The sequence below is a fragment of the Ochotona princeps genome, chromosome 16, assembly GCF_030435755.1.
Source record: "Ochotona princeps isolate mOchPri1 chromosome 16, mOchPri1.hap1, whole genome shotgun sequence".
In the NCBI taxonomy this organism is placed as follows: domain Eukaryota; kingdom Metazoa; phylum Chordata; class Mammalia; order Lagomorpha; family Ochotonidae; genus Ochotona; species Ochotona princeps.
This window is the reverse complement of record NC_080847.1, coordinates 57,786,111-57,805,850: the sequence shown is the minus strand read 5'-3', so window position 1 is coordinate 57,805,850 and position 19,740 is coordinate 57,786,111. Positions and strand designations below refer to the sequence as shown.

The following is a 19,740-nucleotide window of genomic DNA, read 5'->3' as shown; positions in this document are numbered from 1 at the left end:
TGAACCAGTCTGAAGCCAGGAGCCAGGAGTTTCAGGTCTCCCACATGGGTGCAGGGTTCCAAGACTTCCCCAGGCCACAAGCAGGGCTGAATGGGAAGTGAAGCAGCCAGTACATAAACCAGCACCCATACTGGATTCCAGTGCTTACAAGGGGAGGGTTAGCTGATTGAGCCATCATGCTGGGCCCAATGCCATTTTCTTAATGAAGGGTTTGAAAGTGGTGTAGCCCTATATATTATGGGACTTAACACTTTGATTTAAAATAAGCATTGGACAATTAAACAGGCTTTGTGGCTCCTTGTAGTTCCTGGACCCCCTACCCAGGTTTTCCACCCGAGGCCTTAGGGCCACTACTCCCTGAGCAGCAGCCAAGCAGAGGGCTGCCTCCCTTCCTGGTAATCGCCTGCTCGTACAAGCCTGCCTTGTTCCTGCACGCTTGCCGGCTCACCAGGACTTTCTCCCTGCTTGGAAGAGGCTGGAAGATGCTGCCTGAAACTTGTGTTTGGGCCCTAATGACTGTTAGAATTGGATTTCCCCCAAAGCACACAATGTTTCAACTTGAACGCCTCAACAGTTGATGGACTAATGGTTGAAATACTAAGGGTGGTGTCCAATTATATTTATTATGGTATTAGAAGTGGCTGGGTTTGATTAGACTACAGGGTGGAGCCCATGGCTGACTCGGAATAGCACCCTAAGGAGGTGCTTGTAGGGAGTACCCCTGGGCTTGGGATGGGATTGCCTCCATCCCATCATCCTCCAGGCCTCACCAGGAGGCCTCCTGACTGTGGGATGTGAACTTCCAAATTGTAAGCCAAAACAAATCTCCCTCTTTCCAAATAGATCCATTCTGGTATTTTAGTTAAATTCATAAAAAGTAATAATGTGTTCTTAAACTTCGGCTGGGGAGTGGGAGAGATGGCTCAATTGGTTAATCTTCTGCCTACAAGTGCCGCCATCCCATATGGATGCCAAGTGCTTTCCTGGCTGCTCTATTTTCCATCCAGCTCCCTGCTTGAGGCCCAGGAAAGCAGTGGAGGATGGCCCAAGTTCTTGGGACCCCGAATCTGTGTGGGAGACCTGGAAGAAGTTCTTGGCTCCCAGCTTCAGACCAGCTCAGTTCTGGCCATTGCGACCATTTGGGGAGTGATGTCTTTGCAAGTCTGCCTTTCCAACAAAAAATAATAAATCTTAAGCAAGCAACTTTGGCTGGACTGCTGAAGCCTGGACCCATTAACTGCATTTTCCCATAAGTATTGTGATGTCACTGTTGATCACTTGATTTGGAGCTGAGGTAACCAGGCAACCCTAAGCCATGCTTAGAATCTCTACATAAAGAGCTTTGAAATTGGGGGGAAATTCAGAAGGAGCAGAGTATGAATCTGGGGTAAGATGATGGTCTCCCACCCCACACGGGGTTTCAAGCTGACCCGATACTTGATTTCTAACTCAGACTCCCACTTCCCTGAGCTTTGTGGAAGCAAAGTTCTCCCCGGGAGGTGCCTGAAGACGTGCGTTTGTAGTTTTCTCTCTTCCAACTTGAGCTGTGATTGGGGATGTGATTATCCAAAGCCCGCAGATCTTCCTCTGACCCGTGGGATCTGTCCTGATCTTCCTAACAGGAAGAAGACAGGAAGAAGGCAGGTGGCTGCGGGAACCAGGTCGGTCACTCCAACAGGCACAGGACCCTTTGCCTTACAATTCCTGTCTTCCAGGCCTCTTGGCTCATCCAGACTGTGGACAACAGAGGTGTATGAGCCCCTTCTGCTCAAGTGAATTCAAAAATGCTCTTTCAAAACACTGTTGGACCTGACACAAAAGGCTAGTGGCTAAAATCCTCACCCTGCATGCCCTCCCATACAGGTGCCAGTTCAAATCCTGGCTGCTGCACTTCCTGTCCAACTCCCTATTTTGGCCTGCGAAAGCAGTTGAGGATGGCCCTAGCCCTTGGAACGCTGCACCAATGTGGCAGACCCAGAAGAGGCTCCAGGCTTCAGATTAGGTTAGTCCCGGCCATTGCAGCCACTTAAGGAGTAAACCAGCAGACAAAAGATCTTTCTGTAAAAATATTAAAAATAAAGGGGAAAAAAAGAAAACACCTCAATCCTGGGAGGAAAAAAAAAACATACTACTGAGTAGTTGCGAAGGAAGCTTGTATGGAGAGACAGGAATGGAAAGGGGGAAAACAGACAAGCAGCGCCATCTCGGCTACATGAAAGCCCAGGAGCAAATGGGCATGAAGGAACTGTGGTGTTCCGTAAGCGTCTGAAGCTTGGAGAGGCAGTGACTCAGGAGAGGCAAGGGGTGAAAATCTCAAACATAGGTGCTGGTGAGGTTCCAGGTGGGGTTAGCTTCCTAAAAATGACACCTGTGTATCCACCACCGGTTCCTTCAGAAGGTTCTTCAGAAGGGAGCTGGAGAGCGAGCGGATGCGAGGGGCCCGGGTGAACAGGTTTGGAGGATTAGGTCATCAGGATGTGTGTGCAAGATCCTCTTTCACCGGCTCTGCAGAAGACGCAGGGCCAGAAGAGCAGGAATGAGATACGACACCACCGGGCAGCACGCAGGACGGCCAAGGAATTGGCGTTGCAACCTGAAGGTCATTAGGTACTAATGGAATTTTATGCTACAAGTTGTCCAAGTGGAAATACCCAACGTGGAAGTGTTGCAGGCTTCTGAATCCTGGGGTAGCTAGGTTTGTCACCAGAAGGCCACTAGTCGCAGACTGGCTCTCAGTGGACTTGCTGCTATCTGGGCACCCACCTTCGGGCCACCAGAGCCCTTGCTGCTGCAGCCCGTGAAGGCAGGGCCCGCTCTTCCATGCCTGTGAAGGTGCAGCTGGCCTCAATCCCCGTTTCTGGACACCTCAATGCATGCGTTTCTGGACACCGGCAGGCTGTTACTTTCTGGGAGCTCTTCACAATCATTACTACTCATTTGATTTCTTTAAGATTTCTTTAAGATTTCTTTTTATTGGAAAGTCAGATTTACAGGAGATACAGACACATCTTCCATCTGCTGCTTCACTCCCCCGAACGGCTGGAGCCGAGCTGATCCAGAGCCAGGAGCTTCTCCCAGATCTCCCACACTGCTACAGTATCCCAGCCACCCTCTACTGTGCCCCAGGCTACAAACAGGGAAGCAGAGCAGCTGGGACACAAACCAGTGCCCGTAACCGATCCCGGCATTGCAAGGCAAAGACTTTAGCTACTAGGCTACCACACTGGGTCTCATTTGGTTTCCTGACAGCTCCATACGGTACATGGCCTGAGGTGTTTTCTTGCGCGCCTTAGCTCATGGAGCCCCCTCTCAGACCAAGCAATGGGGACCTCAAATGGTTGTATCACACTACCCCATCTGAGTCTCCCGCCACTGTCCTTATGGCAGGTAGATTTTCTGTGGTCACTTAAATTAATGTCACCTGAAGTTAGGTGGCTCTCATTCATCACATTTACCATGTTCCACTGGCAACAGGGTATGCACAGCTCCAAGCAATTATTCTATTAAATTTTCCTTCTGGACCGAAAGGTTCCTGTCTGCCTTGCCCTGAACACAAAATAGATTCATCCTGCAAGAGATCCCCCAAATCTTCTCATCCCTCCCAGTATGAGCTTGAACCCAAAATCACATCCAAGTCTCAGCTAAATTATCTCAATCGGGCTTGGGTGAAGCGCCACGTAGATTCTATCCTGGAGCAAAATTTCTATCTGTGGCCCATAAATTCAGAAAATCCATTCTGCTCTCCCAAAACACAAAGGTGAGATAGGTCTAGAACCAAAGTTCTAAGAGTGTAATTCAAAGATAATGGAAAATGGAATTAAAAGACACTTATTTCAGGGCAATTTTTAAATTCATGCACTTCTTTCACTATATGTATTTCCCCTGTACTTTCTGAATACCTTTGTATATACATGGTTTCAAAAGGTCAGAAAGGGGAAGAAAAGCAAAAAAAAGGTAGCGGGTACCCCCCAATTTTGAAAACCACTTGGCTAATCCATTAAGGATCAAGGCCTGGCATATTCACAGGGTGTGCAATCGTTAACTTCTCAGCCAGTTTTACATGTAGCCCTACACTTTCAGTCTCTCTTTAGATCTATGAGGACAACCTCTCCCAGTATAGAACTTTCAGAAACTGAGTGTCTGGTATATGAGTGATTGACACCATTAGACAGTCTCTGCTGTTTCACTCCTGCCCTATTCTACTTCTGTTTTTTTTTTTTTTTTAAAAGATTTATTTATTAATAATCTTACTTAGTTGATTAGGGTACAAAGGATCAAGGGCTACAGGAAAGTGGATAAAACCATTGTTTCCACACTAATATTTTTTTCCTGTATTTAACTTTTATTGGAAAGTCAGATATACATATATAGAGAGAGAGAAAGGAGGAGAGACAGAAAGATCTTCCACTCGATGATTCACTCCCCAAGTGACCGCAACAGCACGTGCTGTGCCAAACTGAAGCCAGGAGCTCTTCTGTGTCTCCCACGAGGGTGCAGGGTCCCAAGGCTTTGGGCCGTCCTCAACTGCTTTCCCAGGCCACAAGCAGGGAGCTGGATGGAAGCAGGGCTGCCAGGATACAAACCAGCACCCATATGGGATCCCAGTGTGCTCATGGCGAGCACTTTAGCCGCTGGGCCATAGCACCGGGCCCTTGTCCTACTGCTGTACCCATTGTTAGTCTGCTCAGATAACTGAAGGATTCCTTTAGACACCCATACTCCCAGGCTGAGCTGAGGGGACCTCAGTGCAACCACTCTTTGAAGAGGTTTTGCTAACAGAATACTCTCATATTCGTTCTTAGATAGTAGCAACTACGAAGTCACACCCTTGGTTATTTCTCTACAGCATGACTTCCCAACAATAAATTTTGATTCCAATCCTTTAAAAAATTTTTTTCAGTTAAGATAGGCTGAGAATTTCCCAAGGTCTTAGCTCTTTTGGGATTCACAGTACTTTCCTGTCACATTTTACTAGAATCCATAAGAAACAGGGTCACTTTGACACTTAACAGTGTTCTGAGCTAAATGTTCATACTGATTCACACATGAATATTTGTACCACTTTTAATAGTTAAAAACCGGGGGCTGGGAAAACCTCAAAAGCCAATTAAAATGAATGGATAAATTGTGGTATGGTTACACAGAACACACAATTCATGTAACAAGAATCCCAAACTAATTTGTTGCATAAAAGACAAAAAAAACACCATAGTTACATATACATAAAATTCTAGAAAACACAAATTTCTCTACTGTGAAAATCAATGGTGGCCTAAAGATGGTGAGTCCCGGGGGTGGGTGGGAAGATGGACATTAGTCACTGAGAAGTCAAGACCTTGAGTTAAGATAACCTTGGAGCTCGTGGGTATGTTCAACACCATTACTAAAGCAATGTTTCAGATACCTACACAGATGTCAAGACTTTCTAAACTGTACTTTCTGTACAGTATATTCTGACCACATCATTACAAGTCATAAAAATGATTACCAGTGAAAATCTGGGGGACCTGTTGCAATAGCTCCATGGCTAAATCCTCACCTTGCAAGCGTCAGGATCCCCTGTAAGTGCCAGTTCGTGTCCTGGCTGCTCCACACTCATCCAGCTCCGTTTGTGGCCTGGAAAAGCAGTGGAGTTCGGCCCAAAGCCACCCACGCAGGAGACTTAGAAGAAGCTCCTCATGGGCTCAGCTCTGGCCATTTGGGTACTGAACCAGCAAATTGGACATTTTGCTGTCTCTCCTCTCGATAAATCGGATCAGGCTTTCCAATAAATAAATAAAAAAGAAAGAAAGAAAGGAAGAAAGGAAGAAAGAAAGAAAGAAAGAAAAAAAGAAAGAAACAAACAAACCCGGGCCTCCCACTTCTACTGGAAAACCTGATAACCGGTTAACTCTGTATTTCACTCCAAATGACTTTGGAAGATCATTCTCCTCCTAAGAAAAACTGCAAAAACCCATTTCTGGTAATGTCACCAAGAACTGATGGTCACAGAAGCTAGACCCTTGAGCTACAATCTTCCTCTACTCATGGCAAAAACATTAGGTAGAATCCAGAAGCAGAAAAATCAGGTAAACTACAGTGTTCGCTGCTCTGGCAATACATGTTACACAGCACTGGTAACCCTGAGAATTCCTGCTCACCCCGACTCCACACAGCAGGAGTTGACTACAGCGTGTTTTGTTTTTAAAGATTTAGTGTTTATTGGGAAGTCAGGTTTACAGAGAGGACACACAACGATCTTCCACCTGCTGGTTCACTCCCCAAGAGCCACAATGGCTGGAGCTGAGCCAATCTGAAGCCAGACACCAGGAGCTTCTTCTAGGTCTCTCACATGGGGGCAGGGTCTCAAGACTTTGGGCCATCCTCTACTGTTTTCCCAGGTCACAAGCAGGGAGTTAGACGGGAAGGGGAGCACCAGGGTGTGAACTGGTGCCCATATGGGATTCCAGTGTGTGCAAGGCAAGGATTTAACTACTAGGCTACCATGCCATGCCTAAGTACAGTGTTTAACAGGTGCTTCCCAACCCCTATCATTCACACTCTCTGTGATCAGTTATTCTCTCCCGGACATTTTCACCAATGACTTAACTTGGAGAGTCTGTCCTCCAGGAACTACAACTACTCAGGGATCCTGAGGAACAGCGTCCCCTCAGAAACTGTGGGAGATGCAAGACATATCCTGACAAGACACACAACCTGTGCATACTGTAGATTTCTCAAAGCATCCCCATCTTCAAGGTCACATATGGGCCCACAAATAATTCAAATCCAGGTAAATCGGGCCCCAAAACATCTGAAATCTTACCTAAGAAGTCAGCATCGGAGGCAAGAGAACTGGACGAGGCTGTTCTCTCCCACCCCGTACCATTTGAGTACAGGAACTTGGGAGGCCCAGGCTATTGTTCATTCTGACAGCCCAGTTTTGTTTTGAATCACTCCTGCGAAAAGAGCCCCAAAGACTCAATGTGCCCTATTAAGGCCTTTATTGTTACAAATCAGCAGTATAAGGCAAGTGCTTTTCCACAAGGTGACTTGGAGGCTGGAAGTGAGAAAGGACCGCTCTGTAGACTACCAGCAGAACACAGCTCAGGCCCTCGTGGCTGAAGTGGGTCATTTCCACCTATGTACAGTCAGGGAGCATAGAACGAGGACATCCACTGAACTCAAGTGTCTTATGATTCCTTCCAAGTGCTGAAAAGAAAACAGTTTCCCCTGCCCCAACGATGCTACAGTGACCAAGCCGTTCCAGTTAAACTGGCTTCAGCCACAGATATTTATAGCAACATTACTTGAGTAAGGAACCCAAGGTGAGAAAGCACAGCACAATCCCTAAAGGCTTTCCACGTACCTGGTGCAAAGACATGCACATACATGGCGTTTTGCACCTGACACATGTGTCCTGCTATATTGAAAACACCCCTAAAGCCTTCCTGCAGTATGAATTTTCTGGTGCCGAATTAGGTGCGAGCTTAAGCTGTAAGCCTTCCCACATTCGCTACACTCATACGGCCTTTCCCCAGTGTGGACTCTCTGATGCCGAACAAGGTGGGAGGTCCTAATGAAGTCTTTCCCACGTTTACTGCACACAAAAGGCCTTTCACCAGTGTGAACTCTCTGGTGTGCAATAAAGTCAGAGCTCCTGCTAAAGAATTTCCCACAATCAATGCATTCAAAAGGCTTTGTCTCAGTGTGAATTCTCTGATGCTTAATAAGAGTGTATTTGTGGCCAAAGGACTTCCCACATTCACTGCAAACGTAAGGATTTTCTCCAGTGTGAATACTCTCATGCTGAACAAGCGTGGATTTGTGTCTGAAGACTTTCCCACACTCACTGCACTTGTAAGGCCGTGCTCCGTTGTGGACTCTCTGGTGTACAATTAAATTGGAGTGATGGCTAAAATACTTCCCACAGTCACACTTGTAAGGCATTTCTCCAGTATGGATTCTCTTGTGTTGAGTAAGGTTGTCCTTGCGACTGAAGGCTTTCCCACACTCACTGCACTCGTAAGGCCTCTCTCCAGTGTGGACCCTGTGGTGCTGGACAAGCGTGGCTTTGCGGCTGAAGGCTTTCCCGCACTCACCACACTCATAAGGCTTTTCTCCACTGTGTATCCTCTGGTGCTGGGTCAGTGTGTCCTTGCGGCCGAAAGCCTTCCCACATTCACCGCACTTGTACTGCATCTGGCCAACATGAAAGCCCTCCCTACTCGGGGTGCGCCTGGATGTATTCCACTTCCGATGGGTAGCCTTTTGGGGGTGACCACTCCAAGCAGCTTGGAACTTGTGCTCCTTCCCACACTCCAAAGGCTCCTCTGACAGGAGAGGTTCTTCACCAGCTCTGCCATCCTTTAAAAAGACCTCGCCTTCACTCCTCCGCAAACATTTCTTTGCATTATAATGCTGCTGGTACTGATCAAAGTTTGCACTGAACAAGAGCCGCCTGCCACATTCCTCACATACGTAAGATCTCGGCCTGTGCTGTGTTTCTTGCTCATCCAGGCACAAAACATAATTTAAGACAGGGCCACATAAATCGCAAGGGTGAGCCGCAGGAACAGATGAACCTGTCTTAGAAGAACTAACATGTGCTTCTGGTACAGAAATGCTCTGTTCCGAGGATGCCTCTTCATCCTTCACTTCATGTCGACAACCTGAAGCAGAAAACACAGGTGATACACATGTGCATGCCTGATCTGGTGACAGGGAGACAGGCCCGGAAGAGTCATGCTTGCCTAGTATATCCAGAGTTACGCACAGGGGCTGCGGGCACGACAGGACAAGTAGCAGGCTGGAGAGAGGTTTGTACAGCAGTGGATTCAAAGGTCAGAGGAAGCAGAGTGCCTCAGGGTGGACAAAGGGCATGGGGTTAACTTAATCTGTGAATGGCTTTAACAAGGACCTTGGGTGGCTGTTGGTAACAGGTGAGCTCCTGGCAGAAAGGCATATCCAGGCCCAGGGAAATATGACCAAAAACTAAGTAATTTGTGTTCAAGCACTATTCAAAAATATGAGCACGGACAAGGGGCAGTAGCCTAGCGGCTAAAGTCCTCGCCTTGAATGCACAAGGATCCCATGTAGTCACTAGTTCGTGTTCTGACTGCTCCGCTTCCCATCCAGCTCCCTGCCTGTGGCCTGGGAAAGCAGTCAAGGACGGCCCAAAGCCTTGGGACCCTGCACCCATGTGGGAGACCTGGAGGAAGTTCCTGGCTCCTGGCTTCAGATCAGCTCAGAGCTGAGCCTATCCGAAGCCAGGAGGTTGGAGCTTATCCTATGTCTCCCACGTGGGTGCAGGGTCCCAAGGCTTTGGGCTGTCCTCGACTGCTTTCCCAGGCCACAGGCAGGGAGCTGGAAGGGAAACAGGGCTGTGGGACATGAACCAGTGCCCATATGGAACCCAGGTGTGTGCAAGGTGAGGACTTTAAGGCTACCGTGCCGGGCCCAACTCTTTCAAATAAATAATCTTGAGGATCTTTCTTTCACACACACGTCCTTTCTATAGGACTACCTTTCCAACAAAAATAAATAAATATTTGGGGGAACAAATCCTGAAATACGTGCACATCTTACTGTCGTCAATACTGGAGAAAGACCTCTAGCAGAAACCGGCACTGTAGGTCAGAACTAAACGAGGATGCTCAGAAGGACAGCCAACACAGGAAGACAGAAACAAGGTTTGGCCTTGGCATCAATCAATGATGGACACAAAACAGGTTTCTGGTCTGAACACAAACCCCAAAGTCCCATTTTCTCCCACTGCCCACTCACCGCGGCCTGTCCAAGCCCCTCCTGCAGTGGCAAGAGTCATGCCCTCTCGGTCAGGCACCAGAGTTCTTGCTACCATTCAGTGGTGACAGAGAACCTGGAAGACAAAAATCACACAAGTATGGACAGGTACCATGTGAGAGCACTAACCAGAGCAGCGAGCCACTAGGCGCTGTTTGCAGGAGCAGCTGAATGAGCGTCCCAAGCAGTGACCACACTGAAACACCTGACACAGGGGAGTCCAAGGGCACGGCAAACACAGGAGTTCCAGAGTTGTCAGAGATGTGGCTCGAATCAGCTGGCTGGGGACAGGCCAAGCAGGTTAACTTTGTGGTGCTGAACCCACAGGCCTTCTTGGCAAGTCTTCACAGGTTAGTAGGTGTCGGTGAGCGAAAGGAGTGGGGCAGGCAATATATGCGGCCAATCCCAAGGCTGTGGGCCGTCCTCGACCGCTTTCTCAGGCCACAGGCAGGGAGCTGGGAGGGAAGCTGGGCAGCCGGGATTAGAACCAGTGCCCATATGGGATCCTACGTGTTCAAGGCGAGGACTTCAACTGCTATGCCATTGTGCTGACTTGCCTTCTTTTCTCCCAACATCCACATCCAAAAATTATGATGGTCCTACTTTTAAAAAAGCCAGCAGTCACAGCATTTCCCGGCTCCACATTCGCCAATCTGCTCCAGCCACTTGAGCCAAACTGGTGCCGTATGCACCTCGCTCATCTCACTTTCTTGCTTCTTATTCCCACAGTACTTTCTGCACCAGAGAAAGCAAGGGTGGAAAGTTAGGGCCCTCTCTCCTTGAGCCGCCAAGGCCTCAGGCTGCTATCCTACACTATACCCTTCCCTGGCACTATGACCGCACTGGCCAGAGGAGCCTTGAGATGCCTTGCACGTCCAGTCTGGCTTCAAAGGAAGCCTTTGCTTGAGCTGGTGCCAATGCTGGGACACTGTTCCACACCTCATCACATCATCTGCCAGAAGTGAAAAGCCGCACAATTATGTGACAGAACTCAGGACACACAGCTTTTGGTAACCTCTGGATCCCTTAAACCAAATGGCAGACAGAGGGGTAGCGAGTCAGGTCACCTCCGTTTTGCAGGGCTGGGACCGGGCTCAGTAAAGGCCAGGTTACTCAGGATCACACATGCTTGCAGCTGCAGCGGCCTGAGGGAACAGGAGGGCTGGCAGTGGCCACCAACCAGTGCCATCAAATAGCCTGTTCCCCTAACTCCAGACTCGACTTTTGGCAAGGACGACTTTTAGTTGTCTAAGGACAGATTGTTAGGCCTCAACGCTGCCTCCTGTAGGCAAAAGTAAGGATCCGCAACTCAATGTCTTCACCTTCAAACGGGATAACAATGGCAAAGTGGACCGTGTTGGAGGATCAACTGCAAACTGTGTATATGAACTGATGAATTCTTGAAAATCTGAACTTCTTTCATGTGCTTTTAGAAAAAAAAAGAAATAGTGCTTAAAACTTTTCACTATAAAACTCACAGGTAAATTTCAAGCAAGGGTTGGTCCAAGCTTCTTGTTTCACGTGTTCTTTGCCTTGTGACGAGGTTGTGATCCACAAACCCACATGATGAGAAGAGTTTAAATCAAAACTGCACCGTATCAGCCTAGTGGAACACCAAGGATGCTCAGAACACTTTCACCAGTCTCTGGGTAAGATCTTTTCGCACCAAGCCTATCTTGTCATAAAGTGCTGGACAGCTGGCGTAGCTCCCTGACTGCCACTGTTGACACGCGGGAGAAGCAGAGAGCTTGCGGGGCCTTTCTCACGCACCACCGCCGCGTCAAGCAGCCTGTCCGGACGACCAGCTCCCACGGGCCGGTCAGGACCAGAGCTCAACCTCTTCTTCCCCCGGGGTGCCCTGTGCCCGGAGTGGGGCTGTGTCTGCTCGAGTAAGGTGGGACACAGGGAGCAGCAGCCTGTCTAGGAAGGTTTAAGAGGTTGGATAGCCCTTCCCTCACAATCACACTTCAGTGGATCAGGAAATCTTGTTGGACCTACCTTTAAACAAAACAGAACAGAGAAAATCAAAACACGCATCTGGGGCGCACACCATGGTGCAGCCTGCTAGTCCTGTCTGAGGCGGCCCTGCTTCCCGTCCAGCTCCCTGTTCGTGGCCTGGGAGAGCAGCTGAGGACGGCCCGGGGCACCCGCGTGGGAGGCCTGAGGGAGGCTCAGGGCTCCTGGCTTCGGATCGGCACAGTTCTGGCCGTTGAGAAGATCTTCCTCTCTGTGTCTCCTCCTCTCTGTGTCTGACTTTCCGATAAAAACAAAATAAATCTTTAAAAAAAAAAAAAAGCAAAGAAAGGATTTATCTGAAAGTCACATGAGCTTCATCGGACCTCCCACGTGGCAAGTGCCCATCTCGGCTGCTTTTCCCGGGTGACCAAGGCGCCCCAAGCAGGCGGCTGGACTCGACCCGCTGGGACGCCGGCTTCAGCCCTCCCGTCACCAGGCCGGTCCCTCGCACACAGCGAGCAGCTCCTCCCTTCCAACGGACCGGGCCGGCCGGGGAGCGTCCTGGCCCGCAGCGCCCACCACTGCGGCCGCCGCCATGCCAGCCTGCGGACCCCAAGCCACCAGAGGGCCGCCACGCGGCGACCGGCATCGCCGTTACCTGCTGTGGCTGGTCCTCGCGGGCGCCTCCACAGCCAGGCCGCCTGCCGTACAGACAGCGTCGCCTTCGGTTCCTTCTCATCAACTCGCAACCCAACGACGCCCCTCAGGAACCCACAAAATGTCCCACCCCCTCAAAGATGCCGGAAGTCCCGCCTCGAGGCTGCCTGTGGACCCGGAAGCGCGGGGCCTTCTGGGGAGTGTAGTTCGCACCGAGTGGGGGCTTGGAGACTCGCTGAAGCCCCCAGCTCCGAGGCCCCTGTGGCAGGACCTCCGGAGGGCGGAAGGTCCGGCTTAGAATCCCTGCTGAGTCCCTGCTCCAGGCCCGGCTCTGCTCCCGGTTCCAGCTTTCTGCTCACGCACACCTTAGCGGACAGCAGGTGAAGGCTGGTCATCAAGTGGATTCCCTGTCATCCACGAGGGAGACCCAGGCAGAGTCGGGGCTCCTGGCTTCAGCTTGCGGGCATTTGTCCAGTGAAACAGCGACTAAAGGAACTATGCCCTTTTTTGGTATATATTTTTTAAATTATGCATTTTTAATATTTTCAAATATTTTATTTTTTATGGTACAGTTCCATAGGCCCTGGGATGTCCCTTATCCTTTCCACATTCCACTCCCCCGCTCCACTGAGCTCCCTGTATTATTACTATGGTATAATTCTTCATACACAGTCACATGTCCATCATTGCGGGTATAGACAATGGCAGGGAGTCCGGCATCCTGTTGGCAAGATACACTTCATTGGAAGTCCATCTTTGGAATAGAGATGTGTACTGTATTGTATCTTCACATCTGAATATGATACCTTCCAAAGCCGTTTTGGGGACACTGCATTCCATGTGGGAGACCCCGAAGAAGCTCCTGGCTCCTGGGTTGGGATAGGCTCAGCTCTAGCCATTGCAGTTACTTGTAGAGTGAACCAGCTCATGGAACACCTTTCTGTCTTTCCCTCTCTCTGTTAATCTACCTTACCTTAATAAATAAATCTTTTAAAATAATAATTCTATGGTTATTCAGAGATGTATGCAAAATGTGCCCGGGAAAACACAACTGTGGCAGGTACAACAGTTATCATGCCAACAAAACTGTGACTGGGATAGTGCCCTCAGAAATGAGAGTGAAGGGGCCGGCGCAATGGCTCAGCTTGCAGCCCTCCGCCTGGAGGTGCCAGCATCCCATATGGCAGCAGTACAAGTCCTAGCTGCTCTACCTCCCATCCAACTCCCTGCTAATGGGTCTGGGAAAGCAGAGAGGATGGTTCAAAGTCTTGGGACCCTGCACCCATGTGGGACCCCCAACACATCAAGAAGAGGCTCCTGGCTTCAGATCAGTTCAAACTGAGCTGATTAAAAAAGAAAAAGAAAAGAAAGAAAGAAAAGAAAAAGCAAAGGAATGAGAGTTAAGATGAGATGGGGCTGTGTGGAATTCTTACAATGCTTGCTCCCGCCCCCCGCCAATATACTTGCTTGACATTCATGAAAACACACAGCAATACTCAGGCAGTCACCAGAACTTTGAAGACCAAAGGGTTTCTGGTACTCTGCTTATTCATGGCTGTTCACAAGTGTTCCTTGAACACATGCTGCATTTCAAGCATTGTCAATAAAACATTTTATTTGTATTTGAAAGTCAGGTTTACAGAGAGGAGACACACAGAAAAAGGAATCTTCCATTCATTGGTTCACTCCTTGAGTGGCTGCCACAGCTGTTGCTGAGCCAATCTGAAGCCGGGAGCCAGGTTCTTCTAGATCCCCCACACAGGTGCAGGGTCCCAAAGTTTTGGGCCGTCCTCGACTGCTTTCCCAGGCCACAAGCAGGGAGCTGGATGGGCAGTGGAGCAGCTGGGACATTATTCAAAGAAATGAGTAATCTTTTTTCCCTTTGAACAAAATATGCTCAGTTTTTACAGTCTCCTTTGGCTCATAAAGGGTTGGGTGAAATGTCCTGCTGCAGTTGGTTGTAAAGGAGACCTGCCGAAGCAGTCAGACATTTACTGAGGGGAATTTCTGTGAAAACAGGAAAGTCAAGACTAACTGGAGAATTTCCATGGCTTGAGATACTGTGGAGGCAGTGTGGGTTTTGATGCATTTAATATCGTTGACCATTCGATACTACAGTGGCTTTCTGAGTGACTCCTACAGCAACAGGCATGAGTGTGTGCATGTATGGTCTGGTGTGGTGATCCTTTGGAAGTTTAAACCAAGCCGGCTAGGTTCAGCTGACAGAACTTCCAGAAAGGGTAGTTTTAGCTCTCATAATCTCAGTTCAGAAAGATAGAAGAAAAATTGCGAATTCAAGCTGGAGAGAAGTAGCTAGATACTGGAAGAGATGAAAACTGAAAACTCCCAGAGTTTTCTTAGTTTCCCACTAAAATATGAAATATTTCTTTACAATACTCCTCCTGATTCTTAGCTCCAAAATGTGTCGAGCTGCACATTGAACCCACATATATGGCACTAAGACAGATCATTCCCCACCAAGGCCTTTCTAAGTTGGCCTTGCTGGAATGCTTCATAAAGTGTATTAAGTCAGACTTTTTAGAAGTACTTCTGAGTCTAGGAAACCAAGCTAACACCAGACCTCAGACCACGTCTTCAGGAGGGCTTTCTAAGCACTGGCTCCTGAAAGTGAGCTTCTGTTCATTAAGCAAGTCATGTCCTCAAACCCAGCATTCCACTCAAAGCCTTGGGGACATAGCCACTGTCTCTGGACATATACTATTGCAAGGTACATAGAGGATTTTATTGCCTTTAAAACAAAGCCAATAAATTTCTGAACTCCAGGCAGATCAGGTAGAATGGAAAAGTAAATATTTTAATTCCCCTTTAGAACATAACCTCTAAAAGTTATCAGTATAAATGAAAGGAAAGAAGTTCCTTGTATGTGGAAAATTTAACATTAAAGAATGAGCAATGTTACAAACAATATTTTAACTATCCTTTACCAATTCATTCAGTTCACATAAGCCATTCTTGTTTGATTTGACCTTAGGTTGGCAGTTCCACGAACTGTCGATTTCCTCAGTGTAGTTCTGAGACTTCTTACTGAGTCCACTAATATGGCTTCAAAATTACTTAAACAATGCCACCATGAGGTTGTTCTGGTCTTCAGCTGATTATAACAACGTTTAGAAAAAAGAATGAAATAAGAGCTATCTGTGAATGATAAAAGGCATAGCATGTTGCATACATGAAGAGTTCATCTGACAAGGAAACTTGATCGTGTCTTTGGCAAACAACATTTTAAATTTTCCTGAAACCTTTACAACAGCAGTATTTACTCATGCAACTATAACTGACTTCTTATTTGACATTGCTTTCCATGAAATCCAACATTGCTGATAAAATGGTTTTCTACTTTTTTTTTTTTTTTTACAAGATGGAACAAATACTTTGAGATTATCTGGGGATCTCAAGATGAGTTTGATATTGAATCAGATACTGATTTTGAAAAAGAAAATGTGTCAAACTGGAAAACAGTTTTAGCTCTTAAAAAGAACAGATTTGTTCATTTATTTGAAATGCAGATTACAGAGAGACAGATCTGTCATCTGCTGGTTAGTTTCAGAAATGGCTGCTCTGAAGCCAGTTGGGCTCATCCCAAGCAGGAACTGGGAGCTTTCAGTGGGTTTGCCACATGATGCAGGGCCCAAGAAGTTGTGCCATTTTCTGCTGCATCAGAGGGACTTGGGAGCCCGGCACAGTGGTCTAGTGGGCACTGGTTCTTGTTCTGGATGCTCCACTTCCCATCCAGCTTCCTGCTTGTGGCCTGAGAAACCAGTAGAGGGCGGACAAAAAAAAAGTTCCTGGCTCCTGGTTTCATATCAGATAAGCTCCAGGCCATCGTGGACACTTGGGGAGTGAACTAGTGGACAGAAGATCTTTTTCTCTTTCCTTTTCTCTGTAAACATGCATTTCCAATAAAAATAAACCTTCAAAAGAAAAAAAAAAGAGGAAGGACTGATTCAGAAGTGCAGCACCTGGGACTCGAACAGTTGCCAACATGGGATGCTAGCACTGTGACAGTGGCTTAACCTGCTGTGTCTCAATGACGGGACCCAAATCTTAGCTTTTCGTTTTCTTTTTAAGATTTATTTATTTCCATTGGAAGGTCAGATTTACAGATAGAAGGAAACATAGAAAGACTTTCCATCCACTGATTTCACTCCCCAAGTCATTACAATGGCTAGAGCTGAACCGATACGAATCCAAGAGCTTCTTACAGGTCTCCTATGTTGGCACAGGGTCCCAAGACCTTGGGTCGTTGTTGATTGCTTTCCCAGGCCACAAGTAGGGAGCTGGATGGGAAGTGGAGCAGCCAGGACATGAATCGCCACTCATAAGGAATCCTGGAGCATGCGAGGCAAGGACCTCAGCCGCTGGGCTACCACATATTAGCTTAAATCTTAGCTCTCTAAAAACAGGAGTCCTGAGGTTAGTGTGATGTCTCATTTGGCTGATCATCCCCCAACCCCACATTGGCACCAGTTCGTGTCCCGGCTGCTCCACTTCCCATCCAGCTCCCTGCCTGTGGCCTGGGAAAGCCGTTGAGGATGGCCCAAAGCCTTGGGACCCTGCACCTGCGTGGGAGACCTGGAAAAGGCTCCTAGCTCCTGGCTTCAGATTGGCTCAGCTCCAGCCGTTGCAGCCGCTTGGGGAGTGAACCATCGGACGGAAGATCTTCCTCTCTGTCTCTGCTCTCTGTATATCTGCCTTTCCAATAAAACTAAATAAATCTTAAAAAAAGAAAAAAATTATGTCAGCAGTGCATTCTATCTCAAGGTTCTCAAAATTATCGAAAATTCAGATTCAGTGTTGTCATGATTGCCTGATACTCTCTGGTGAATAATAATATGTGATTTCAGAATATTACCTTTGAGTCATTATTCACATCATCTTCCTTTCTTGGCAATCATGTAAGCAATATGAGGCCAGTTAGTTTCCGCTGCATTTCCATTATGCATCCTAATGTACGGGCATGAATTATCTGGCATGAAACATGAGCCTCCAAACACAAACAATGAGATTTTAAAAATAACAGAATCTTCTGGAGGGAACTGGTTGTCCAAAGACCACACTTAGAAAATTGTTTGTGCTCCAGCAGGCAGAACAGAACTGACACACACGGGTGTCCCTGGCAAGGAGCAGAAGGGGGCTGAATGTCGGGAAGGCTGAAGTCATTAGCATGCAGATGACCGACAGCCAGGTCCTTGGGTTCATGATCAGGGTGACCAAAAGAGACAAAATGGAAGAGAGAAAATAACAAGACACGAAGAGGCTCACGAGGAGGAGGATGGAGCCCATGGCTCTCACTTCATGGGAAGGCCTGGGGCTGAGGCTGTTGCTGTGAAGGCACTGGACTTGCTTTTTGTGCCTGTAGAGGACAACCACCATGGAGCCACTGGCCCAGACCATGAGGGCCATACATACACCATCAGAGAAAGAGAACAGGGCTGCATGCAGTGTGACGACAAACCCATCTGGAATGGGCGAGCTGCAGTACCCATAGTATTTCTCCGTACTTCTGTTTTTGTTCTCCCTCGGACCAGTCACATTCATAGCAATGAAGATATTTAACAGCAGATGTGAGATCCAACAGAGCAGGCAGCAAGAACCAATGTGCTTTGAAGACCTCATGTTGAATTCTAACCACTTGGGAGTGTTGGGGTTGAGCTTCACGGCCTGGAAGACACTCAAGAAGCAAGTTATGGCCAGGGAAACCCCTCTGGCCACTCGGTGTAAATAAAAGACAAGTTTACATACAGAGTCATCCAGAAAAGACGGTGACCCAAAAGTCGCCATTATGTGTGGAATTCCTTTAAGAAGTACCAAGTTGTTGGCTACCACCAGGTGGCTGAGAATGCAGTCTGTGGGTTTCAACATGAGTTTATTGATCAAAGGGAGGCTGTAAAGACCAAGAAGCACGGAATTTCCAAGGATCCCAACTCCTGTTTGAATAAGGACAATAATACCCACATTCATGTTGGTGGAAACTTTCATCATTAAATAGGGATATTGATGGGTGATGCTGTTTGAAGCAGAAGAGTCCCAATACCGTAATTAAGATGTAGGTTACTGATTACAGCAAAAAAAAATCTGATCATGGAATGATTTTCAACTTAATATGAATATTTAGCATGTGAATTTTATGCGTGGAGTGTTAATGGTTGCAGAAGTGATTGGAAACAAACCAAGAGCAATAGATGAGTGAATGAGAACATGCCCCGCAAGACACATGGGCAGCTTCGACGAGCCAAGCTCCTTCTTGTGCTTTCAGGACATGCTATCAAATGAAAAACAAAAACCAAAAAAATCAGAATATCTTATGCTTTCTAATAGACTACAATATGTTTATCCACTTCTTTATGTACATAGAATTGTATTTTCAAATAAAATATGTTTTAAATTTATAAAAGCAGGTGATTAAGTAGTTTAAACGTTTTATGTGTATTTATTTTAAATACAGGCAACCAAAGATTTTAAAAAGTATACACATACAAACAAAACATAAAGAAATAAGCTTTAATGTGTGTCGATTTTTATGTTTCCTAGCAGAAAAGGAATTCTATATTTTAGGCACAATATTTTGATGGCTCAAATGCTTGGGACCATTCACCTGCAACTGAGATCTGGAGGCAGCTCCTGGCTTCTGGCTTTGGACAGTCCAGCTCTGGCCACTGTGGCCACTTAGGGAGTGATCTTGTAGATGGAAGAGCTTTCTTGGCCTCTCCCTTCCTGTAGCTCTGACTTTCAGGTTAAAAATAAATAAAACTTTCTAAAAATCCTCACATTTGGAGAATGATAGACAAGCAAAGGAGGGGCTGGTGCAGGGTCAGCTGGCATCAGGTTGTGCCCCAGCTTGTGGCCTGGGAGGGCAGTGGAGGATAGCCCAAAACCCTGCACCCGTGTTGGAGAACAGAAGAAGCCCCTGACTTCGGGCTGGCTCTCAGCTCTGGCTGTTGCAGCCTTCTGGGGTGTGAACCAGAGGATGGAAGATCTCTTTTCCTGCCTTTCAAATAAAAATACATCTTAATGGAATACAAAAGCAAAGAATTAGGAATGTCACAGCTGGGTTCACAGGACAATACAAAAACCTCCTGACTGCATTGACTCCCAGTTTTTAAAGTCAAACATGATATTGTCTCCTTTTTGTAAACACAGATTTAATAGAATAATTCTACCCAAGTGTCAAATCTGAATTTGATTCTACCTATACATTAGGACTACGTGCTTGGACCCAGTGTGGTAGCCTAGCGGCTAAAATCCTCACCTTGCATGAGCTGGGATCCCATATGGGCACCGGTTCTAATCCCAGCGGCCCCACTTCCCATCCAGCTCCTTGCC

General features: G+C 47.3%; 2 protein-coding genes across 3 annotated transcripts in view; both read right to left on the bottom strand.

Annotated features, from left to right (window-relative positions):
• The window catches only part of LOC131482177 (ret finger protein-like 4A), a 167,743-nt gene that overhangs the window by 64,265 nt on the left and 83,738 nt on the right, over positions 1–19,740 (bottom strand). The gene's annotated exons all lie outside the window — the stretch shown is intronic.
• LOC131482261 (zinc finger protein 134-like) lies at positions 6,967–12,492 on the bottom strand. Of its 2 annotated transcripts, XM_058674917.1 has the most exons (3): positions 12,398–12,492; positions 9,766–9,859; positions 6,967–8,651 (listed from the first exon to the last, which is right to left on the bottom strand). In XM_058674917.1, the coding sequence occupies exons 2-3, from the start codon at positions 9,839–9,841 to the stop codon at positions 7,420–7,422; spliced, it is 1,308 nt and encodes a 435-aa protein (XP_058530900.1). In that variant the 5' UTR covers positions 9,842–9,859; positions 12,398–12,492; the 3' UTR covers positions 6,967–7,419. The 2 variants fall into 2 exon arrangements, with proteins under 2 accessions (XP_058530900.1, XP_058530901.1); XM_058674918.1 differs by lacking the exon at positions 12,398–12,492 and having other exon boundaries at positions 9,766–10,163.

What these genes read in the sequence shown, in the direction of transcription:
- LOC131482261 (XM_058674917.1), bottom strand. Translation starts at nt 9,841, where the DNA reads ATGGTAGCAAGAACTCTGGTGCCTGACCGAGAGGGCATGACTCTTGCC. An exon ending in AGGGGCTTGGACAGGCCGCG is followed by an intron (nt 8,652 to 9,765) that starts GTGAGTGGGCAG and finishes TTTCTGCTTCAG; the next exon opens with GTTGTCGACATGAAGTGAAG.